Here is a 26,120-nt window from a genome sequence, read left to right as displayed (position 1 = left end):
TTTCTTAATGTGTTTCTCTCTTTTTGTAAACGTTGCGGAAAATTGTATGCATACTTTGATCTGGATAACTTCTAGGAAAATAATCAAATAAATTCATCAAAGCTAAATAATTCTGAAACTGACAAAATGATCACCGAAAAAACTACACGGTTTCTGATACAAAATCTTATGAATAGTGCTGTTGAGCGTGATACCACTATTCGACCCTCTAGGAGCTTGGTGTGCCTATTCAATCAATTGAAGGCGTTTTAATTTGCCGTCACTGCAAGCCAAATTCCTAAGAACTGTTGTGGATAGTGGTAACGAGCAGATTCTCATTTCAGACTGTGCTTTCATGAACTTATCAAGATGTGTAATTCGAAGTGCAAAACCACGCGCGTATTTCCATTGCGATGTTTCCAAATTTCGACTTCTATTTTATTATTTGCGAAGCAATAAACCAACTAGTTTGAAGTTTTTACAAAACATTCCGCTGACAGCGAAAAAAAGCTAGGCAGTTTTTAAGAAATTACGTTAACTAGTCTTCCAAAGAAAAATTAAAGAATGACAGGAAGTCTCAACGTTGCAAACGGAAAAATGTGGTTTCGTATACTTTGTGGAGTTCAAAAAAGACTCCGGGGCATTCCTTTTCTATTATTATTTCGTTTAGGAATCTTCCCTTGGAAATCAGGAAAACATCAAAGTATGAAACAAAAATTCTAGACACCCTAGTTGAGTTTCCTTTGCATACGCCACTGAAGTTATTTTCGTCGAAAGCTGAACTTTCGGGAAGCTTTAAGGAAGCTCCGGGGAACATTTTCTCACGTGGTTGCGTGCATCCTCGTCGCGACGTGACGTCGACGTCGTCGGTCGGTGGTCTTATCCGCCGATATCTTGCCCATCGCGCTTGTCCCGTCGTCGTCGTTGATAATAGCCGCGGAGGACTGAGGAGTGAGGAGGCGGAGGAGGCTCAGTGCGAAACAATGAGCTTGTCCTCGTAATCGTTACATGACAATGTCCCCAAAATCACACACGAACACGATTGCCGCATCGTGCACGAAAATGAACCGATTTATGGATTTAGATTCATGAGTACACTGGAAAAAAAAGAATCTTAAATTTGCCGCCAAGAAGTATTTCTTCTTAAATCAAGAATTTTGCTGGTTAATATAAGCTACTTTTTTGCTTAACCGAAGCATTAATTTTTTTGAATCAAGAAAAAGTCAGCTTAAAGCAAGATAAAGAAAATTGTTGGCGGCAAATTCAAGAATTATCATGCTTGCTCCAAGCTACTTTTTTTTCAGTGTAGAGACTGGGTTGCCACAGACAGGAATTCCGGGAAATCTCAGGGAAAATTACAAAAGGTACATGGAAAAGTCGTTCAAGTCAACTTTCTTTGTTTTCTGGCTTGATTTTTTTACTCTGAACAGTGGCTCTGAATCTGATGCCTCAAAATTTGTCATCGCATCATAATAATTTTAGATACACAAATGATTATTGTTAAATTCTATATGATTTGAAGATGCATTTTGATCAGAAACAGCTCCTCGCAATAATGGGAAAGTACTTTAAATGCGTATAGAAGTTCTATTGATGCATGTTGAATTGTTGACCAACCTAGTTTCTCGAACAATCGACTTAATATTTCTTTAATTGCGTGAGTCAATAATCAAATTACGATCCCAATTGATACGCGCAGCTAATCCACTTTTTACACTACCAAATTATCATTTTTAGTTTTCCGTAACTTCGGAGGAACTGCTGCAGGCTCACCTTTCCGTTATAGGGTATCAAATGAACGAATTATAACGGGAAAATTCTTCTCTGTGTTTCAGGATCCATCAAGACAACGCTATTGGCTGAATCAAGTTTTAACGTGACGTGGCATCTCGCTTATCCTCACTCGGTAAGATTTCAGTTCGCACCGAATTTTTTTTTCAGCGTTAGCTCAATAGATCGTATTCGATACATCAAACGGCTGAGATTGTATCGATATCGATTGGTTCAAAACATAAACATAGCCTCGAAAGTAAATTCAGAAATCTGAGAGAACGGGTCTTTTGAAACAGATTTCTTATTCTTTTGAGTACCAAATGCCAATTCAAAGTGAAATTGTCAGGAAATTTCTCATTTTCAGCTTTTCCAACTTAAATCCTTACAGTTTGGTTTGAGGTTATGTTCTATTGTTTTGAACCAAACGATACATCGAACCGTTATCGAATATGGTCTATAAATCCGTCATCTCAGATGACAACGACTAGACTTCGCTGCAAGCTAGTCAATGCGGCCGATCGAATGAAAACATCTCCACGATTAATGGAATTGGGGCAATTTATAAGGTCGACGAGGTTAATTGGCTCTCGAAATTTTGAGAGATGCCGCCAAATATTCCGATCATTAAAATTTCTCTTCAATTATTTATTGATAAATCCTCGATGATTTGGAATCGAGAACCTACGGCTGAAACATAAGTTGGCTACGAGAAACGAATATCTTACACTAATTATGTGTATCAATACAAACAAACAAGAATATTAAAGCTGCAGCATAGAATCAGCCTATGCTTACAATATAGTTTGAATGCCGTTTTAACAGCTCAGCCGTGCACAGCGCTCTTACAAATATTTCTCCAGGCATAGACTTTTATTTAGAAACCTGGGGAGATTTACTACATAGATGAATATAGATAGTTCAATTACTACACAATTAATTGGACCGCTAAACAGAAAGGAACCAAGCCACATCAACTATTGCCAAATTTAACCGGGAAATTTAATTTTTTATATGAAAACGGTTGTGCGGGTTTTCGTGCAAATCTCAGTGAATTTTCTCCTTAGCACGAAGCAAATGCCTTAAAATTTTCAAAGAAATCCGCACCAACGTTCTCTCGTAAAAAAATTAAATTTCCTATCAGAGAGTTGTTGGCTCTTTCTGGTAAAAATTGGCAGTAGAATCTGTGTTCCAAAATACCATAGACCTACAGCCGGCTGTAAGATTTCCAATAGCTTCTATAGCCGGCTACATAATTTCTTATAGCCTTTTATAGCCGATGGCGATGAAGCAATAGCCTGGCGATAAAGTGTATGCTAAACGTTACTAATTACGGATGCTACGACTTAGTGAGTTTTTGGACTACTATGCTCTCTTTTTGGGACGTAGTATCTTGATTTATTTTCCGAGGAAAGCTCCGTACTTTTGATGGATGCCTGCCATTCCTAATATATTAGAGCGCCTTCAGTTTCGTATGATACTGTGCAATCCCTCTGGTGTGAAATAGTTGCTTCAAGCGCTGTGGCACACTACGGCGCGGCAGGCGGGCAGCCAGCGCGAAACGCGCATTGGCGCCTACAAACCTAACAGGGATACTTCACGCGCTGCGCAATGCGTGAAGTATCCCTGTTAGGTTTGTAGGCGCTAGTGCGTCGCCGCTCCGCTTTGTATTAGGCTCTAATACTTAATCTGGCGGAGTCAGCGTTATTCAACTCATGATTTTGAAATGTTTGCACATCCTGTATGGATTATTCTCATTTTAATTGATGAAAAAAAATATGTATTAAAGGAAAATATGATGTGTGTTTTGTAAATATTAAGGTTATTCCGTATCGAACTTAATGATTTCTAAAGCACACGAATTTCTACACAATTTCTTATAGCCTTTCATAATCGATGGCGAAGAAGCAACAGCCAGGCAATAAAGTGTAAAGCCCGGCGGCATAATTTTTTATCGCTTCGTATAGCCCGGCCATATGATTTTCTCCGCATTCCACAGCCAGCTATGATTTTCTGTAGCCTTCTTTAGCCGGCTATAAGAATTCCTATGGTATTTTGAAACGCAGCTCTTATCGCCAATTTTTACCGGGGCTCCCTATTTTCATTTAAAAACCCCTGTTGCCACCCTCTCACCAGGCGATTACTTCGCCTCCGTCCAAGATAAATCCAATCGAGCATCTTCTCATTTCCCAGATCTTTTTGTTAGTAGTTATTATAATTTGTTTACCGCATGAAGAAAATCCAAGATGGAGTACTGCCGGAGCAAAGTCAATGTCCCGCAGTTTCTCGTTATTATTAAAACAGTCCATTGTCAAAGGGCAGGCATGTTGGTTTTCGAACTCATCAACGCCGGAGTCAATTTTCCAACTCCATCAGCTCCATCGGGTCATCGCCGCCTGGCTCCCTCCCCTCGTCCGACCTATTACGCGTAATCGTGTTTGGAGAAGAAAAGAGGAGAAAATGGAGTCGGGAAAATTTCGGGGCCGGACAAAAAGCGGCGCGGGACGGTGGTCCGTGCGTGGAAGAAAGGAAAACCGCCTTTGAGTCGGCGCGGCCGGTGAACGTCAACGTCCGAGGTTATTTGTCTTGGTAAGTGGACGCCGCGCGACAATGGAGCGGGAGCAGGACCAAGGCGAAGACACGACGCTCAATACGCGGATGACCAAATCAATCGCCCATCATCCCATTAGCCCCACTCGTGACCTAGCTGCCAATTATCCAGATAAATGTGCTTTTCGGAGAGAGCAATTTTAGGTTAAGGTGCACGGAGAAAAAAACTTCGTGAAAGGGACCCGAAGTTTAGGTCATATGGATCTCTGAAGTTTTCGGATGGAGCATATCTGAACACTTTAGGTCCAGCTAGAGTACCTATATTGAGAGAGTATGGCCACTGGGGTTACCACCTCTGATTGGCTCAGCCATCTTAGGCTGAATGGAGCCCTTTAGGACCCAAAAATGGCGGCCGCCATAAATTTATGTAATGCAAAATGACTCAAAATGTAGTTTTCTTTGCTTATCGTAACGAGAAATTTACTCAAATGCACTATTGCGACATCTTTACATATTTTTAAGGCCAATCGTGTGCAATTTTTGAGAAAAATTATCTTAGATGTAGTAAGGTGGGCAGCAGTGGCCATACTCTCTCAATATAGGTACTCTAGGTCCAGCTGCTGAGGTTTGGATCACGCATCTGAAACTTTAGTTCCTACATCTGAAGTACTTCGGTTTTCACATCCGAAAAACTTCGGTTCTCAAGTCTGAAGTAATTCAGGGGTTAAGAACTGAAGTTTCAGATGTGTGATCCGAACCTCGACAGCTAGATCCTAAAGTGTACAGATGCTCAATCCGAAAACTTCAGAGATCCATATGACCTCAACCCCGGGTCCCACGCACGAGGTTTTTTTCTCCGTGTGGTATGCTGAAAAAGTTGCTCGTCGTCGCCAATCATTGTTAGGCGAAAAGTAGCGTTGACCTCAGGATTAAAATTTTGTCCCACCCGACTACATGGCCTAAAAATTGTTAGTGCGTGTCTCTGGTCAAAAAAATCTGGATTTCAAAATGAAGTTTGGGTTTGAGGGTTCGCAGTTCAATTCTTTTAATCGAACTTCCTTTACCAGTGATCGTTTCCGTCGAAAAGTTCGACCTCATGAACCCGGGGGATCAGAAAGTATTCAGCCCTCCCATGTTTTACAATTTACCATGTTTTGCTATAATTGCGCCCTCGCCCAAAACAACGCTCTTAACAGTTTTCTTTCCCAAAAGTAGCGCGCTTGAAAGCGCAGCATCCAGCGCAGAAAACAAGGCTCTCCACAATTTTCTTCAGAAGATACAAGGCGCTTCACAATTTCTTTCCCAAGGTGTGCTGAAAGGTTTCTCTATAAAGTAGGTGTAGCAAGTGAGATTTTCTTTAGTCAAATGCTTCGAGGGAAATATACAAAGGTCGAACAAGATGGGTCTAAAAAAAAAAAAGAAAAAATTCCTCAGCCTCACTCGTACGCCACGCGATCATAGTCGCGTGATCGAGAGGTTTCTGCACTCCCGCAGGAATCAAACATTCGAACCTACGAACCGCAATTTCGTTTGAAAAATCGAATGGTTTGATCGATATGGAACACTGAATATTCGGCTTACAAGATCGAAATCTATTTGCAGTGTATATCTATACACAACAAGGAACAAGGAAACAAGGAAACTTTTTCCAAAAAGACGTTCAGTGACTTCATCTATCGCCGTGATGCATACCGCATAGTTTCCCTTACCTTCGATATACCAACTATTAGTAACGCGCGTCGCTGCTTTATAATTGTACCGCGTTAAGCAGAAAGGAATCAAGCCACATCGGCTATTGCTAAATTTAACTGGGAAATTTATTTTTTTACAAGAGTACGTTTGTGCGGATTCCTTTGAATCCTCTAAGGAATTTGCTTCATACTGTGTAGAAAATTTACTGAAATTTGCAAACGAATTCGCACAACCGTTTTCATGTAACACATTTAAGTGTCCGATTTTTGGCGATAGCTGATGTGGTATGCTCACTTGAAGACAAGCAGAGCAGAACTCAACACTAGACATTAGAGCATCTAAAGCACTCCATCCAAATGGGGTCCGACAAGGAATTGTTTGACTCATCGTGGCAACTGGTTTTAGTCGCGGGTGGACAATTGGACATGTGGTCGAATGACCATAGACAAGGGTTACAGAGACGGAGGCCAGGACATAGGGGCTGAGCTTCCATTGTCTCCGTTGTCCTTGGTCCTGCTCAATTCGAATCCGTAATCCGGTCACTTGATCGGTCAAGATCCCCCGTCGGACGGGAGTTTTGTCATTGTGTAGCCAGTTCTGTGGTTCGAATTGTTTTCGGCCACTCGCAAACGTTGCCGACCAGACACTACTGCCGATCAGTTTTACACACATATTGTCGTGGGTTTTTTTTTTTTTTTTTTTTTTTTTTTTTTGATGGGATAAAACAGTCGTCATTCTGGAAACGTTAAGTGAGCTTATGATTAAATTGAGGTATCAAAATCCGTCCAAACCTATCGATTGAAATGCCGGAATCAGCTCTCTTCTCGGGCAGAAATCGGATTTGTTAAAGGTAGACAAATGGGCATTTTATCGTAGGTCTACTTTGCTTTGGTTCGTGGAAAGCGCTAGCTGCTTGCAAAGATTAATCTTCGTCAGCTCTGTGGTCGGCCGATACCTTGAATTTTAAGGTTTCCCAGCCCGATTTGCGATAGACCTCAATGATTTATGTAGTCAAAGAAAACAATTAAATCCATTCTTCAACTTTAATGATCGGAAACATTCCCACCTAGAAAACTCGTCAATGAGGCGAAACTAAAAAAGTGCTGATCATCACAATGTAATCATACATGTATATTTTCTTTCGAGATTTCATATCAATGGCTTTAACCTCATTTTTCTTGAAATAATGCTTTTTAGGATCCTAAATTAATTTTTGGCCAGTGTGTATCCAAATGTAATAGATTTTCGCCCAAAGGAAAGTCAAATTTGAACATTCATCGAAACAAGTTCGACCAGCTTCCAAGCCTTTTTCTGCCAAAGACTCACCTAAAGTTGCAATTTCATGATTAATTAATTCTCTATATACGCTGGAAAAAAAAATTGGATTTAGAGTCCAGACTCTTGAAAACATTGACAAGAAAAACAACTCTTGATTCAATCGGATTTTTGCTTGAATCAAAACGAAATCCGCTTAAGTTAAGAGGCTTGGTTCTTGATTTAGCTAGATTCTGATTGAAACAAGAGTACTTTTTCTTGTCGATGTTTACCTCATATTACCTGTACACTGGAAAAAAAAAACATTGGATCTAGAGTCCAGACTCTTGAAAACATTGACAAGAAAAAATACTCTTGATTCAATCGGATTTTTGCTTGAATCAAAAGGAATCCGCTTAAATTAAGAGGCTTGGCTCTTGATTTAAGCTAGATTCTGATTGAATCAAGAGTAATTTTTCTTGTCGATGTTTTTAAGAGTCTGGACTCTAGATCCAATGCGTTTTTTTTTCCAGTGTAAAGTTGCAATTTCATGATAAATCAATTCTCTATGTGGATTCGAACCCACATCACTTCCCAGATCCGCACAATTAGATGTTGACGCGAAGCCAATCATCTCTGCGGCCGCATTCCGCTCGTTCGGAGCTGAAAGTTCAGAAACAATAATTTACTTCGATGAACTATGAAATGATGAACGCGTTTCGACCTCTATCCGGAGTATTTCCATTAACTCGGCAAGAATTTAAATATCCCAGTGTCGCGGCGAACGCAACGGTCAGTCGAGAAGATTCTTGCGTCACAAATTTTGGCAAAAGCACTGTCGCGTCGTCTGAAACCTCCGAGCATCCGCGCGAATTTCGCCTGTGAAAGTCACGATCCTCGAGCTATGCTGCTTTGCTGAGGAAGAACGCCGTATGAACATTCGAGAGTTGCCAAATCTCCTCTGTTAAAACATGTATTTTGGACGACATTCATGCATATTTTTCCTCGATATTTTCAGATATTTTAGAATAAATTGCGCACAAAATTGTCTGAAAATTTTGGAAAATTATATTCGCAATTTTCCCAGTAAATTCGGTTTTTATCGGAGGAAACTTGGCAACGTCTGAAGGCTCATACGGCGTTCTTCCTCAGCACGGCTGTATGTACGGATCGGAGGAATTCTCCGCTTGCATAATGCCGCGGTATCTCCGAGCCCAAGTTAATAAACCCAACACAAAAGGTCAATCAAAACGCCGTATTTTACATCGCGCACGTTCCTCGTCGAACGGGCAGAGGATCGAGGGGTGGAGCCGAAAAAAGGGAGAAAACTGAGCCCCCCCCCCGCGCCCCCCTTTCCCACGCCCGGGGGGGGGGGGGGGGGCTCCGCTCGACCGCACTCGAATCGATACCAACCTTGAACTTCGTCTCAGGTGGTTAAATATTGTGTCAGCAACTCCCGACTAAAGCTCTCCCAAGTGTCAGGTGTGCCAATATTCTTTTACTGCCTTGGCTACTGCATCAAAAGAGACGCTTTTATTCGTTCTATTCATCGGCGCTCAGGCCCGGTAGCCATTGTATAAGTCATTCTTAAGTCGAACCTGTCTACTGTGTCCATTATACTGCCACGATAGGAATAAACGTCGTTTGAACACTCAGCCATTGTCAAAATTTCTCGGGAGTTATATTTTTACGAAAAACTCCAGAATACTCGCCCTTCAAATGTTCAGATACTTTAAATCAAATTAAGTACGAATAAAATTCTCGTATAAATTGGGAGAAAAATGTATTCAAGCCACTCTAAAAATTATTATTTTATATGAAGCAATTCGGAAACGTCTATTTAGGTTCATACAGCGTTCTTCCCTAGCTCGGCAGACTACCTGCAGCAATCAACGATACCTTCTCTCAAAGAATTTATAATCAACGGAACTGAGCCTCCATACAATTAGCCATCCAATTGCCTTTTGGAAAATTCGAAAGCCACTTTTTCTTTCAGGACGAAAATGTAGTTTAAGGAATTTCGCCCAAACCTGTCTGTGGTTACAATTTTTATCCGAAAAGATGCCCGAAAACTGTGAAAAGCCAGAGAACAATCGAGGAGTTTCATGTTCAAAATCTCTGAAAAGGCAGGGAGTCTTCGCGTTCAAGAAAAGGCGTTGCTTTGCAACCATCGATGATCACGATAGGTCGTGACGCAACTCGTTTTTGCCGCGGTAACGGCTCCACACCCCACTATTTGGCAATGCAGCCACATGCTCAAGATACTAAATAAGTAATAGGATAAGATGTTTACATATTTTCCAAGTGAATGAAATGAGAAGATTTTGAAATGGTCAAGTGTGTGATTGCTGGTGAAGTTAGGCGAATTGCCGCATGAATAGTCTCAATTTCATTTAAATATTTATCATTAATTTACTTAATTATTTTTATCAATTTAATTAGCTTCTCAATGCGCCCACACTTCGTTCAACGACGATGCACAAACGTAACGCCTGACATGTTGTTATTCCAAGCGGAAAAAATTGAAGGCGCTCCGGCTCTTTCAATGGCTAAGTCTGGATGCAACTATTCGTGTCCTTAGGATGTCCGTGTTGCATACACGAAAAATTGCGGGCGCTCTAGCTTTCTTCAGCGCAACGAAACGTATGACGTATGACTATGCAGTTGTTCGTTCTCAAGGGTTTTTTACGTTGCATTTATAATCGTGTTAATCATGAAATCCTCGAGGTTTGAATGAGCCGTGTTGAAGCACGACAGCTTCGCCGAATGAAGCCAGTTTTCCATCAAAAAATTTCCTCAAAGGCATCTCGGACGTCAAACTCGCTAACCACCACCGATAACATTTCCGCTATTTGCACCATTTTGCAACACTGCCATGGTGCTTCACAACTCATCCGAGTTTCGCAAATTCTATGGTGAACAAGATTGTAAATGCAACGTAGAAAACCCTCGAGATCTAACAACCGCAGCCATGTGTTGTGCCCAAGAAAACCAGAGCGCCTGCAATTTTTCGTGTATGCAACACGGACATCCCAGGGACACGAATAGTTGCATCTAGACTTAGCCGTTGAAAAGAGCGGAGCGCCTTCAGTTTTTTCCGCTTGCGGTAACAAAATGTTTCACTAATTGCATTCATGCGTCGCATCGTCGTTGCACGAAGATAGAGCGGTTTGAGTATTTAATCAAATTGAAAAAAAAGAGAGATGGGTCACTAATTAATTTACACGGTTGAAATTGCGGTTTAGTCCCCAGCTTGGCATACGGGGCTGTTACCTTCAAGGGTGCCATGCATGAGAGAATGAATGCGGTTGAAATTTAAATGGAAGGGAAAAAATTCGCGCGATTGTTCTTGGCCTTGCATCGAGAGCGAAGACAAATGAGTTGGGAACACTGGATATTCACTGAAAATTTTTTCTCTTGAGATATTACTTTGACTCAAAGCGTCGTTCCTTGCCGACAAAATTTGGTTTCTCTTAGTTAAGTCCGTGCGGATTTAACTTTAAGTCAGTTTTTTGCGGTAAAGAAACGTTGTTTTGCTATCGTCTTGTAACCGAAACTCAACGATATCGAAACGACGTTTTTTTAACTCGAAAAAACTTATTTTCAGTTGAATTCGTACGGGTTGAACAAAAAAAAATTGTCGACAGGAACCGACATTTTAAATGAAAATAATATTTCAAGAAGTTTTTTTTCAGTGTTTTTCATTTGAATAAACTCCAATTTTTTTTTTCGCTCATCGAATTTTTAGATTTATAAATTTTTTTGTTCGTACATTTAAATTGAAGAAAATCTGTGTTTGCCAAAAGAGAAAGAAAAAAATAACCGCGCGCGGTGAAGAAGTGGGACTCATTCAAGCGAAATAAAAATCATATTCGAAAAGGGATGGAATAACAATTTGGGAGTTTTAAAATCCCCCAGGGTACTCCTCATCGTACTCATTTAAGGATAATAACAATCATATTCGAAAAGGGATGGAATAACAATTTGGGAGTTTTAAAATCCCCAGGGTACTCCTCATCGTACTCATTCAAGGGATAATAACAATCATATTCGAAAAGGGATGGAATAACAATTTGGGAGTTTTAAAATCCCCCAGGGTCCAGGGTACTCCTCATCGTGATTGCGAACACCACGAGAAAAGTTTTGATTGTGCCAGGAATTAGGATGGGAACTTTCCCTTTCCGCTTGGAGTAGCTTTGAACTTCTCCCACCGCCCCCCCCCCTTCCATCTCGATGAGAGTGTGTTTGGCATTCCTCTGAGTCCCTCTCCACCTTCCTCTTCGTGATCGTTTGGCTTAATCACGAGCTTCGGTGAGACTTCGAACTGTTGGTCCTCGTTGGAGAGACTTGACTCATTGATATTCCACCGCGCTTGAAATAACTAAGGGGAGTGAGATGGGTCAATTGTGTGATTCATAACGTAGTTTTAAAGGTTGAATCCATCTGTTTTAGCAAAAATAGTCAAACAGTCGGACGTATCGCAATATCGCGTCGATTCATGCCGTGCATTGCGATATATCGATTGATCTGCTTTTTGAACCTATGGGAAAGGATCGATAAACAGGGTGTCGCAACGAGCATCTTAATAATCGACTCTTTACCACAGCTTCAAATGGGGAAATATCGATAATCGATCATTCTCGCCTCGTCCTGGATGTCTTGATTCTCTCCGTTTCGATCTCATTTTTCATCGTATGAAATTTAAATTGGTTGATGGGTGTATCATTCATAAGATGCAGGTGGAAAAGAAATCTCACAGCATGTATCACGATGGATGACGTCATCAGTGGCGCGGTGTGCTTTGCGATGAATCGATTGATCTACCATTTAAACCCATGGAAAAGGATCGATCATTAGGGTGTTCGCAGGCGAACACCCTAATAATCGATTCTTTACCACAGCTCAAATGGGGAAATATCGATAATCGAGCATTCACGCTATACGACACTGGACGTCATTCATTGTATTTTTGTAAAGATAATGTCTCGACCGACATTGAAGGTTTAAAACGAGGCGTTACAACACTGCCGACCTGAGGAAAAACGCCCTATGAACCTTCAAATGTTGCCGACTCCACTCTCAGGAAATACCAATTTTTGAGGATGGTCATGAGTATTTTTCATCGAAAGAGCCTTGCACAAAAAGGGCTAAAATTCGCCCGTTTTCGGGCCCTCGAAATTGGGGTCGGTGTGAGGTATTTTTTCATCTATAGGGTGACCTTTACACATAATAAAATTTCAGATTGAGTATACGCACCGTTTTTGAGATATAGGGGGCAAAGTCCCCGATTTTTTACTCATATTTGCAGGTATTTTATAGTCGAACTTCGCTGCTACAAGGTACCGTATGTAGATATTGAAGCGCGGTTTGCGGTGATTTGTCAAGCTATTTCTGGATTATTTTCACATCTTTTACAAACCCGCAAATGGTTTTTCGGGGGGGGGGGGGAGCTTTATTCATACTATCATGACCGTTCGTATACGTCTTACTGGCATTAATATGCTTCGTTCTCGACTCCTCTCCACGCCGTAATCATGATGTATTTTCTGTTAGGAATCTTTCTTCTTCTTTATATTTTGACCAATTCTAATGTTGTCTCCCCCTTTTTCCTTTTTAAAACCCCCCCCCCCCCCCCCAATTCTAAACACCTCCCTCTCAAGTGTATATTCCTGTGCGGCAGATATGAAGGTGTTATTTGTGGGAATTATTTTCTGTCTATATGGTTGATAAACTTTGACCCCACCTATTTCCTCCTTCCCCCCTTTACCCCTGTTTCACCCCCCCCCCCATTTCCACCGTACCTTACTCGAAGTTGTCTGCTTCCCTCTGCAGCAGAAATGAGGATGTTTCCGTACTATTACACTATCCGATAACTATTATACTCTCACAAAAAAAAGTATTCAAGCATGTAAAAAAGAGAAAAGAGGGGGGGTGGGCATTGGAAAGAGGGAATAAGGAGGAAATATGAACTAGTGAGGGGGGAATGGGAAAGAAGAAAAAAGGGTGGGGGGTGTCTCCCTTGTATGAGTTTAAAAAAGTAAAAAATTCTTCGCTGGAAACATCCTCATTTCTGCTGCGGAGGGAGCAGACAACTTCGAGTAAGGTACGGTGGAAATTGGGGGGGGGGGGTGAAACAGGGGTAAAGGGGGAAGGAGAAATAGGGTGGGGTCAAAGTTTATCACCATAAAGACAGAAAATAATTCCCCACAAATAACACCTTCATATCTGCTGCACAGGAATATACACTTGAGAGGAGTGTTTAGAATTGGGGGGGGGGGGGGTTTAAAAAGGGAAAAAGGGGAGACAACATTAGAATTGGTCAATATAAAGAAGAAGAAAGATTCCAACAGAAAAAATACCATCATGATTACGACGTGGAGAGGAGTCGAGAACGAAGCAATTAATGCCAGTAAGACGTATACGAACGGTCATGATAGTATGAATAAAGCTCCCCCCCCCCCCCCCGAAACCATTTGCGGGTTTGTAAAAGATGTGAAAAAATAATCCAAAATAGCTTGACAAATCACCGCAAACCCCGCGCTTCAATATCTACATCCGGTACCTTTAGCAGCCGAAGTTCGACTATAAAAATACCTGCAAATATGAGTAAAAATCGGGGACTTTGCCCCCCCCCCTTATCTCAAAAACCGGTGCGTATACTCAATCTGAAATATATTATGTGTAAAGGGTCACCCTATAGATGAAAAAAAACCTCACACCGACCCCAATTTCGAGGGCCCAAAAACGGGCGAATTTGTGCATGGCTCTTTTCAGACTAGATAAAATCACGAACAAAACTTCCTGAAAATTTGGAAGATAAGTATTCACATATTTCCCCGAAAATTTGTGATTTGTGAAAGGAAGCTTTGGCAACGTCTGAGAGCTCACACGACGTTCTTCCTCAGCATGATGGCAGTACAGCTCTTAATTTTGTTTTGCTGATTTACGCAACTCAAGAATCAAAAGTCGATTTTGTGAGTTGCGCATCTGTATGGCCGATTTCAACAAGAGAACGATACAAAGACACATTTGAGGCACGACTATGTAATATTTTTGAAAAATGTGTAGTCTCTTATACTGCCTGCTAAGTGGAAACGCCGTATGAGCTTTCAGACGTTGCCAAATTTACATTTATACAACAAAAATTTCATGGTAAACTTATGAATATTTTTCTTTAAATTTTTCTGAGAATTTTGTTCGTATTTTTTTCTACAGATCCTGAAAATTCCAAGGATAAATTTTCATAACTTGCCCAAAAATGAACATTTTATCGAAGGCAATTTGGCAACTCTCGAATGCTCATACGGCGTTCTTCCTCAAGCAGTATAGGTTCGATCGTTTCTGACTGTTGAGTCTCTTCATCCGCATAATTTCACCTGAGCATGCGTGCCTCAAAATTGCGAATTCCAGCCTTCAGTTTTAATTGCCTCGAAACATGGGAAGGGAAAACACTATTTGCGTTACAGCAGAGGTCTCATAATCTACCCCCCCCCCCCTCCCCCTTCGTTATGTGTCGAAATCGCTGCTCATCCTATCTCTGCCGCGTTAAGAAAGAACGCCGTATGAACCTTCGAGAGTTGCCAAATTTCCCCTGGTAAAATATGTAGTTTTGAGAACATTCATGCATACTTTTCCTTGAAATTTTCTGATATTTTAAATTAAATTGCGTACAAAATTGTGAAAATAATATACGCAATTTTCCCAGCAAATTCGGTTTTCATCGGAGGAAACTTGGTAACGCCCTGAAGGCTCATGAGTCGTTCTTTCTTAGCAAGGCAGATCTCCAGTCGGACTGGGATGAATTACTGTGATCGATTCGTCCGTCAACCTTCGCAAATTTTTGCGTCTGTTCATGCGGTATTCCGTCGAAAACCGCGCTGAGTGACCCCTGACCCCCCCCCCCCCCCCCTCCCGGCCGCTCCCGGACGATTTGCATCTTCTGACGCGAGATTTTCGAAGCCGGTCGTATTTCCGTCCATGCGATGTGTTCTCGCTGTGCGACAGAAATTACTTTACATGATTTATGACGGCGTTCCAGCGGTCAGGTGGTCTGCCCCCTGGAGGCAATGAAGAGCGATTTCTCAGGCAATGATAGGTCATACGGCCCCTGGGCATCTTTGCGGATTCAGTAGAGAAAACTTTACGTAATGCTTGAGAAAACTGAAAGATAACACGACATCGCAGCTTTCTCCGAAAAAAAAGAAGAAAAAAACATTAAATTTAGCAAAATTTATATGAAATGAGAAAGGCTATCGACACCAGACTCTAGCAAACACCAGAACTCAGCTAGCACGGACTGTAAAGATAAACTCCACCAGTTATCTGGTTATCTTCACTCAATAGCATTACTGTGTTAGGAATCAAGCACTTAAGCGTGAAGTAGACTCTACTACACGTTTGCCTTCATACTTTTCTCTCAGCGTTTGAACGTTTATTTTGACGTTCGAACTTTTCTGGATTTTGACCAAGTGTTTGACGTTTCTCAATTCGTTCTCGCATTCACTCCAATCTTCATTAATTATTATTTGCCTTTCTCCTGATAATTTGTTATGATGGAGCACCAGTGACCCTGGCTAAACACTCTTTTCATCAGGGCCGGATTTACCCACTTGCCGCCCATGGGCCGCCTGTATTTTGCCGCCCCTTCTCATTCGTTTTGAAACATCGATACAAACCATCAAGTGAACGTGCCGGAGGAGGAGGGGTGCATAAGACGCGTTTACTCGTGTTGGGCACATTTTCTGCAAAAACCCCGTCAACACTAGCAAAATTTCATGGAACTTTGCGCGAAAATTAAGTTCCGTAAACCCATCTCTGTGGGGACGAGGCCTTTCATTTATGAGAAAAGAACGAAAAAATTATGATAGATTAAACATGAATGTGGTTTAATGATTTCGATTTCCGCCACCGCGCCAACCGCACTGTGTTTGGCGCAATGCGTGAAGTATCCATACAATCTTGTAGGCGCTATGCGTTTTACGCCGACCGCTGCTGACCGCACTGTGTTTGAATGACGCAATGCGAGAAGTATTCATGAAGTCTTGTAGGCGCTTGTGTTTCATGCTGACCAGCGTGCCGAGGGCTTCTCCTTTCTATCTCAAGTCCTCGTCATCATTGCTCTCTGCGCCGCGCCGCTCCAGGCCAAATTGCGTGTTTGTTCTCTCTCTCAACTAGACTAATGAAAGGCGCTCTCTCTTGCATCACCGAAAGACGAACAAATTAGAAATTACTATACTTTAACTCTCAGGGAATGAAATATTTTTTCGCCTTTTCTTGTTTGTAATTTTTTTTCTGAATCAGATTTTTTTCTTGATACCTACTTTTGAAAAAATTACAGCATTTACCACCATGGGCCGCGGCCCATGCCCCCCCCCCCCCCCCCCGTAAATCCGGCCCTGGTTTTCATCGTTTCCATTTTTTTTCTTTTCCAGGGTGGTTTCAAATTACAAGTTTTGGACAGTCTGGAGCGACCAGTATTAGATTTGACACCTGTTACAGCTGAATCTGAGTTTGTCAGGAATGACGCAACGTAAGTTCTCTCTTTTTATTACTGCTTTTCCGTTTACCTCTTTCTCTACAAAGCAAGCGAATTACATCACTGGAAATAGGGATTAATTTAGACGGATTTACCTAACCAAAATCATCCTATACAAATAATACAACAACGTTAAATATTGTCTAATTTCCTCTCATGCTTTATTTTTTTTACAAGAAATCCGTACAACATTCCGAATAAAATTTTAATATATATATATTTCTGAAATAGGTATTCTGTTTAAATTAAGGAGATTAAAGTGGAAAACCCCGTTGCGTTGTGTGTTCTTTTGATTTCTGTCAAAAAAACGAATGATGACATGAGCTTTGGCAACGTGAATTCTGTAGGCGTGAAAATTGTAGGCTGATTCTAATTAAATCTGCCTATCTTATTTGAATAACATCAATGTAAATATTGCAAATTTAATAATGTTCTCTTGAAAAATTTCGCACTAAACCTGAAAATATCACACCCAAAAAACATTTTGTTTTTTCAACTTTGGACTTAATTTGACAATCAGTGTCAATTATCAGTTGCAAATTTTTTTTTTTTTTTGAAATATTCTTTATTGCTGTGTTTGTGTTTCAGTGCTCAGTCTTACAATGTTCAATTACCTTCTGGGTTTACCTGCAATGACTGTTCCATAAGGTTATTACGAGAGGCAAAAGAATGGTCGGGTAGTTACAGGTTTTGGTCCTGTGCTGACGTTGACATCAAGAGCCGTACGTATTTTCTTGAGTATTTCATTGGTGAACTTGATCCTTGATTCTTGCTGTATTTTCCAATGAGTTTCAGGTATACCAGTGCGTAGTGATTACTAATTGATTGAGCAATATGAATTGATTTTGATTGAACTGTAGGAAATGCAAGGAGAGGTATGATTATTCCAAGGTTACTCTCCTTCCTGGGAAGAGGCGACGGGGACGTCGCGTAAAGGGTTGGCGGCAGGGCGTTGACGAAGAGATGTTGCGGTGTCAGTTGCCTGATAACCTCTGGGAGGACAGGCATATGTGGCGTTTAGGTGTCGCAGAACGCCAGAGTGCGTTGTAGGAGCGACTTTATGTATATATACTCTCCTTCGATGAATGGGTTTTTAATATTCATTTTATGAGCTCTTCTGATTCTTTTCGTCGATTCAAAGTTAGTATTTCAATAATTCGTCATAAGAGACAGTTTTTGAGCTTATTGCATTTGAAAACCAATTCTGACTTCGCGGCCGTCCCTAAATTACTCAATGCACTTTCTCGGCATTTTTAACCCCCTCCCCCCCCCCCTCGTAACGCTTTTGTGATTTAGGTCCTTATTCTTTAACACGTAAAAAGAAAAAAAAGCCCAACGCTCACCTTGACACCCCCCCCCCCCCCCCCCCGCTAGAGTACGTACTTAAGGGACGGTCCCTTTTGAAAATACTACTGAAAATAACCACAAATCCATTTTGATTTCAGGTAAAGAGTACCGCGAAGATTGCAATGGACATGGAAGGTACCTTCTCTCGAAATGCCGCTGTGACAGATTGTACTACGGCTCCAGATGCCAGTACCGCGACGAATGTATCGAAAATTCTGACTGTGGTGACCAAGGTCGATGTGTCGATGTTCATGCCACCACTGCTCCAAGGAAACAATGTTACTGCGAGCTTGGATGGTTCGGTCCAGCTTGTACCAAAAGTGAGTCAATATTTCATAATCTATTCTTAGAATATCAATTGAAAGAAATTCGCCCTCTTAGGAAGAATTCTCCTTGTTTTTATAGGTCATTAACAAAATCTGTATAGTAATGAGACGAAAAAAAGGGTTCTAATAAGATCGCCTGAAGAATTGTGACTCAAAATTCAACGTATGTAAAGTGGAGTTCATTATTTTACGCTTTATTTGAATGGTACATTGCGTCCGGGCAAACTTGGCTCTACATTGTTCAGGAGACTTGAACGCATGGACACGAAAGTAGTGATCTCTAATTTCGCGCCCATGCGTTCAAGTCTCCTGAACAGTGCATGGTCTTTTCTGCCCAGAAATAATATTTTCTAAATCAGCCTCTTATCATCGAATTTCTCAATGTCATGTTCGTATAAGTAATAGGCTGTAGGTTACGCAGCATCCAACACCGTCTTTTGTCTTTTTTTTTATTTTTTTTTTTTTTTTTTTTTTTTTTTGTGGAAGAATATTGACTATTTTGCACCGACTATTCAGGGAATGTTCTTGAAAAGCCGAAGAAAAATCACACACAATTTTATGCAATAGCAATGATCTAGTGCACCTCAAGAAATCTAAAAAGTGACAGAAACTTTGCTATGTAGCAAACTGAGTTTTGTACCTAAGTTACACTATTGTTCAGAGTTAGAATCATGCTTATCCACGCAATTATTTGTCATGAATAAGATGAAGAAATTTTCTTTCCTCAATGTTTCACAATGTATTCATATATTTCCTCCTTAAAACATTCTAATTATGTGTTTATATTTTTACAGGATCTACTGTTAAGTCAACTGACATAGATTTGAGCGGACATTCTTACCGAGAACTAAGCCCGAATTTCAAACTTTACTGGAGGCTTCTGCGTGAGGAAGGCGAAATAGAAATGATTGTAAAAGTCAATGGAACTAGTTATGTGGGAGTTGGTTGGCGACCAAGAGGTTTAGGACCCACCTGTAAGAATTTCCCTGTCCTCAAAGACCATGCTGATCACGCTGATCATGCCCATCATGGACACGAAGCCCATCCTGAACCTGCAACAGAACCTGAACCCAACCATGAGCCTAAATCACATCCCGAGCCCAAATCCGAACCTGAACCAAAATCCGAGCCAGAACCGAAATCAGAGCCGGAACCGAAATCCGAGCCAGAGCCTAAGTCAGAACCTGAGCCCAAGTCTGAGCCAGAACCCAAATCCGAACCAGAACCTAAATCAGAGCCAGAACCAAAATCTGAACCAGAACCCAAGTCTGAGCCAGAGCCTAAATCAGAGCCTGAACCAAAATCAGAACCAGAACCCAAATCTGAACCAGAACCAAAATCAGAACCTGAGCCCAAGTCTGAACCAGAGCCAAAATCTGAACCTGAGCCAAAGTCAGAACCGGAACCCAAGGCCGAACCAGAGCCCAGCTCAACAACTACAACAACAACAAGCACTGTCAAACCAGCAGAGCCAAAAATTGATCCTAAATTCAATATTGCTCCCACAACCTATGCTCCCAAACCTAAATTCCAAAGATTCAGAGGAACCAGACCTAATGTTAATGTTCATACTCCATTCAGACCATCTAAAAGTCCTATCCGCGTCACAAGAACAAATGAAGAAACACCTGCCACTTCTGAAAAATCTGATGCTGTCGAAACAAGCGTCTCTTACCGTGTCAGCTCCAAGCAAGGTGAGTCATAGTCATTTGAAGGATTTTGTAAGTATATGGTCCTTACACAGCAATAACTGAGCCCCCCAAAAAATCTAAAAATAATAAATAATATCCATTTTATTTGCAAGAAAAGAATAGAGTATGAAAAAAAATGTGTGATAGCAGTTCCATTTTAGTACCCAATATCAATTAAAAGTTAAACATTTTTGGCTGTGTTCAGTTTATTTCAAATCTTGAAGAATGTTCCCTTTCCTTTTTTCAATATTTTACTGAAGCATCTAAATTTCCAATAAATGATCCTTCTATTTTTTATTTCTTAAAGCTGCTGTCAATGCTGGGAGAGGAAAGAGGGCTGCAGAACCTGTTAGACCAAAACTGTTACCTGGTAAGTTGATTTTTAGTTTACATTCTTGCACCTACGATGTTCTATCACTGCTTAATTTACTTGCTAGTCACTTTTTTGTTGAAGTACGAGATTTCTGTCTTACAGCATGCCCTTCCTTTCAGCACTGAATGGAATTTGTTTTGACCGTATCAATACTTCAAAGTACAATTTCTTGTTTTCTTGAATCTTCAGTATTAAGTTTAATTTTGAGGACTCCTGTACTAATCTAAAGACAGACAGTGATCTTTTAAAATCCATTTCAGTTGTTAGAGGGAAAGAATTTCGACTGCAGCCATCCAAACAACTTAATTGATCGCCCTTTTTTCAAATACTTGCCTTGCATTATATTATGTCATTTATAGGAAAATCCATATTTTTTCACCTTGGAAGTACTTGAGATTAGCCTTAATCAGCGGAAGAATAGATTGAGAGCTCAAATTGTGATATTCACTAGACCCTCCCAAGAAATTCACAAATCAATTTTACATCCAGAATTTAAAATTCGTCTTGTTCAGAGGGAAATGGATGGAGGAAAATTACAGCGAGTATTTATAGTTTGGGGCATATTCATTAATTATTCAGTGCTACATTTTAAAATGTAGGGTTTGCAGTGCAGCTGATTTGATTAAAACATTTCCCCTGCTTATGTTTTCTTAAAGAACACCCGTACCCAAAAAAAAGGAGCATTAATGCCTGTCAGTTTTATACTTTGTATAGCACCTGTTCCTTAAATACACCTATGTTTACGCTTTTTCACCACTGCAATATTTGCTTGGTGTGGTTTTAAATTACTCCTATACCTATGCATGTGTATGAAAATCTGTTTTAGGTCGTAAGAAGCCTGTTGAGTCAGAGCCCAAAGCAGAACCAGAGCCTAAAACTGAACCTGAACCAAAATCAGAGCCTGAGCCTAAATCTGAACCTGAGCCAAAATCTGAGCCTGAGCCTAAATCTGAACCTGAGCCCAAGTCTGAACCTGAACCCAAATCAGAGCCTGAGCCTAAATCTGAACCCGAACCTAAATCTGAGCCTGAGCCTAAATCCGAACCTGAGCCTAAATCGGAACCTGAGCCCAAATCTGAGCCCGAACCTAAATCAGAACCTGAACCTAATTCAGAGCCTGAACCTAAATCTGAGCCAGAGCCTACATCTAAATCGAAATCTAGTGCGAAACATGCACATGCTCATCACGCTGCGGTCAAAGGTACTTCATTGCACTCTCTTTTGCACATCTTTGCTTCAGTCTCTGGCATTTAGTTTTGTCGGTAGCACCAATTTGAAAAATGTGTCTCCTTTTATTCCTTCTCTAGTCTCAAATTCCGATTTTTTACCAAAAGGAATTTAATTAGAGGCTCATTCATAGTCAGACCTTTTGAATGTGGGATTACAAGATATCGCAAGATTACAAACAGCATCTGATTGAAATACCTCAAGCTTTCATCGAATGCGTTTAGCATTACCTTAAATTTTTTGGCATCTTCCTCAACTTGTGATCTTTTTTTCAGCTTTTAGTCGGTAAAACGCTTGTGAAACTGTCTTAGCATAGCGAACTCTGCAATACTAATCTGTGCATTGATGGTAAGAATGCAAGAAAGAAAATTCAATTCAAATATTACAGAAAAAGGGACAGACCAGGTACCTACAACCTGTTTCTCCAAAACGTTTCTTTAAGTTGTTCTTTAGCCAAATAAGAAATATGTTTACAACTGTAAAATCAGCTTTCACTTCTAGTCCTCTCGTAACCGTTGATCATCCAATCTTGTGGCTTTTTTTTTCATTGTAGCTAGTTCTCATCACTAGGTATGTACGAATATTCTTGATCGTACTTTTCAGTTTCAGCTTCTCTTAGTATCAAGGAATGTTTCTCATTTTCAATCAAACTGGGACTTAAGACTTAGACTTTCTTTATTATTTTTTATTTTCTCTTTTACAGATGCAGCTTTAGGCCCATACACGCCAAGGCACGACTTTAACCCAATGGATTGCACTGACATGGTTATCGGTATGGCCAGAGGAACTGCCAGCAGGATTTGGGATTATTACACTCGAGATAGGTAAGATTTTTTGCTCACTGAAATTTTGCTTAAAAATCTATTTTTTAATTATTTAGTTACCTCTGCCGAATAAATGGAATAGGCTGTCAGATCAACAACTAATCAAATACTACCGGCACGGCAAGTGGTTACCCAAAGTAGTCATGGAAATGTTGTCACAGCGTAATGGCCAAAAATAACATCGCAGGAATGTCATTTTTGGCTGATACGAGACAGGTATTAATTATGCTTGAAAATTACTGCAAATCTAGACTTTTTACAGGTCATCTATGAAGCATGAAACAAGTTTCACCGATGTAGTGTAGGAATATTTATCAACTTCGAACAAATGGAATCTATAAACTTACTGACAGATGGGCCAGTCACTATTTCTTCAGCTTATTAAATTGGATCAAGTATTTTTGTTACTTACCACCTTCTAAAAGCTGACTCTGATGCCCACTTGATAAAGTCTACTTAATTCCGTAGGAATTTACTTTCTGAATTATATAATTACACATCATCTTAACATTGTTTTATCTTCTTTTGTTTGTCAATGTGATGATAATCCTTCTTTTTTATTTTAAAGATCTACTCCCCGCTTGGATACTTTCTGGGGTGGCAAGAATGATCTTACAGCTGCTCTTGGTTTTGAAAAAGATGGCGTCACTACTATACTCTTCCGTAAAAAGTTGACTGGTAAGCATTCAATGAAGTTTTTTTCTTTTTGTTCACTGAAAAAAAGATGCTCTTGAGAGAATGACCTGAAATTTCAGATAAAAATATTTCGAAGCACCAATATCTTTCAATCTTGGTGGAAAATCCAGTATTTCTTTTTTTTAAAGCAACTCTCGGTAATTATTGGAAGAAGAAAGGGACCGTTCATATCATGCGTAATGCTCGAAGTCAAGAAGGGGGAGGGGTCTGAGCCTGCAACCTGCGATACAGGTGCATCTCAGCACAGAAAGGCACTGTTCAGAACTGCGTTATGTAATGCGAGAGTAGATGAGCAGCGCCGATTTCAGAGAATCGGAGATGGAAAATTGATTTGACTTGGTAATGTTTCATCTAAAATTCATCTTATACTGCTAATATATGGGGGAATGGGAGTTAAGGGAAGCATTGAGTAATTTTTTTGGTGGGTGCGTACTTCACTAGTAGCACCGACATATTTGGATATAAGTTGCACAAAATACTTTGAGTCTCTCTTTAGTAGCATGAATATTTCAATTTCAACTGAAATTCCATTCGGTCCCTTTTTCATAGTATGGCTACCGATTTTCTTTTCTTCCAGTAAATCAAGCACTTAATTAAGAAATACATTTTATTTCTACGCCGCCTCCCCGCTTCATGAAATGTCAATGAAATAGTTTCTATCGTTTTCTGTGATCAACTGTTATTGTTTGAGTGCTTTTATTAAAAATTTCATTTCTAATTCAAACTTGTTTCTTGCAGCAACGGAGCCTACTGATCACAGCATAGAAAAAGATCTGATGCATGTCATTTGGGCACAAGGTCAAGAACCGGGTAAGTTTGTTCACTCTCCCAAGTCTGGTTTGGAGAGGGAACACTCTTCAGTTCCGGACTTTTACAAGCCAGATGAACTGAAATACCATGGTCATCAATCTCAAAGAGGAGTCACAGCCATCAACTTCTACGGTAAGTGACCATTTTTCTCTCCATCACTCAAAAACTCAGTTTCTACACTCAAAAATAATTTTTGATCATCATTTAAGAATATCATTATCCCAAAGTACTTTTTCAGGAGTGCGAGACCCTTTAAAATTAGTCAAGACACAAAATCTACTTCAAATTTAAGAAAAAATCTAAGAATCCAACAAAATTTTCAGATTACGATGCATTTTCAGGCCCTGTATCTGAACAGAAATAAACTTATTCTTTCGAGCATCAGAAAAAATTATAAACCATTTCAAAATCCGATTTTTTTACCGCTTTCAACAAAATTAGCTCCACTGAAAATTTTACATCTCATACTTGTCCTCCCGTCCACGAGAGAAGGTCTCTTCCTCTGTTATTCCAATCCCTTGCCAGTGCCAGCTTGTTTTTCTTTATATTTTACCTCAAAATTACTTCTCAAGAATTCCTGTTTATGTCATTTTAAAGACCTACTTGGTTCGGTGTCATGAACAGCCAATGATTACCTACATTAACCAAGCATATTTCAGTCATATTTCAATAAAACTCAACTTCCTCTTCTCTAGAAAATTTTCTAATGAGTTTTCGATCGCAATCCTCGACTTTTTAATTAATCCTTAAAACTAAAATCTTATTATCTAATCTATTAATATGATTGCTCTATTTCACTATTTTATTTGCTTTGATAGAACTTGAAAAAAAAAACCACTTACCATCTTATCGTTTTTCATTCTAGATATCTAGGTTTATCTGCTTAGCTTAAATGTGATTCATGAGCACTTTTGACTCTTTTGACCCTGGTAATAAAGATTGCTGATATTGACTTTATACTTATTCCACTCATAATATTTCATTTTTTATCTCAAAAATGTTTAGAAGAAGCTCGTCAGACTTCCCCTGTTGCTGGGACGTCTGGTGAATCAGTAGAAAAGAAGCCTGTCATAAATAAATGCAGAGGTGAATGGGGCTCTCCAGCTGGCTGTAGCGTGGAAAAAGGCGAATGTGAATATCATGTCACATGGGAATACTTATCTAGAATGGATAAAATTAGGTTCAATATCACCACCAAACACGTTGATACATGGACAGGCATTGGCTTCTCTGACGATCACCGTATGGTAAGTCTTCTTTATATTTTTATTCACTCTCCATCCTCTGTACCAAACATACCTTTTCATTAAAAAACGAAGCGTTCAAAGCAATCATTCAACATCTGTAGAATTTTTAGTTACGAAGAGACTGAAGCAAGAGTTTTACTTGTTGCCAACCTCATTTAAGGTCTATCTTGGACATGCATTGAAGGAATAGAAGAAGAGATGGGCACATGAGCCAGAAGATGATATCCTCTTTCATACTACATGCTAGTCTGATGACTAGGTGGCTGTAGGGCAGGGCCAAAAGGATGCAGATTACATGATGTTTTAATATCTGAGGGTTTGAAGTGTACGATTACCTAGAAGTTTGGCTGGCCCAAGATTGGAAGTAGGATCTTCACCCATTCTAGGGCAGAACGAAAAATTAGCGCTCACCTTCTTGGCAATATAGGGGACCGATGTTAGCTGGTCAGTAGGAAATCATCAATTTAGCCAAATGTTGTATGCGTCACACCATTGATGAACTAAGTGAGGTCACCGCTTATCAGGTAATCGCGTCTTTCTGCTAATGTGAAAGTTGAAAGAAAATTTCTTTTTCTTCTATTCCAACATTAGTATTAATTTTATCATCGTCAATCTCTTTTTTTCACTTTGATGAAACCTGCAAATATGTTGAAATAATTCCTCAAACTTTTAAAACTATAGGAAACTATTAAAACAAGAACTCTGAAACCAGAATTTAAAAAACGCATCCATTTTACGTTTATCATTTACAATGAGAAACAATAGCCTTTTTAATTATTTCATACGTCTTCTTCTCTAT

At 40.0% G+C, this 26,120-nt stretch overlaps 1 protein-coding gene across 3 annotated transcripts in view; it reads left to right on the top strand.

Moving 5' to 3' along the window:
- nahoda (DOMON-like domain-containing protein nahoda) overlaps positions 1 to 26,120 on the top strand; it is a 227,680-nt gene that overhangs the window by 184,368 nt on the left and 17,192 nt on the right. For 2 of the 3 annotated variants that reach the window (XM_072301646.1, XM_072301647.1), the window contains exons 3-13: positions 1,815 to 1,885; positions 16,677 to 16,774; positions 17,369 to 17,502; positions 18,226 to 18,447; positions 19,248 to 20,147; positions 20,452 to 20,514; positions 21,344 to 21,718; positions 22,448 to 22,568; positions 23,137 to 23,246; positions 24,003 to 24,206; positions 25,080 to 25,321. In XM_072301646.1, the coding sequence (XP_072157747.1) occupies positions 1,815 to 1,885; positions 16,677 to 16,774; positions 17,369 to 17,502; positions 18,226 to 18,447; positions 19,248 to 20,147; positions 20,452 to 20,514; positions 21,344 to 21,718; positions 22,448 to 22,568; positions 23,137 to 23,246; positions 24,003 to 24,206; positions 25,080 to 25,321 (2,540 nt within the window). The remainder of the gene's footprint in view (positions 1 to 1,814; positions 1,886 to 16,676; positions 16,775 to 17,368; positions 17,503 to 18,225; positions 18,448 to 19,247; positions 20,148 to 20,451; positions 20,515 to 21,343; positions 21,719 to 22,447; positions 22,569 to 23,136; positions 23,247 to 24,002; positions 24,207 to 25,079; positions 25,322 to 26,120) is intronic. The other variant, XM_072301648.1, reaches the window with a different exon arrangement.

Source organism: Bemisia tabaci, chromosome 6 (genome assembly GCF_918797505.1).
Source record: "Bemisia tabaci chromosome 6, PGI_BMITA_v3".
NCBI classification, from domain to species: domain Eukaryota; kingdom Metazoa; phylum Arthropoda; class Insecta; order Hemiptera; family Aleyrodidae; genus Bemisia; species Bemisia tabaci.
The sequence above is the reverse complement of the archived record's forward strand: the minus strand, read 5'-3'. Positions and strand labels throughout refer to the sequence as shown.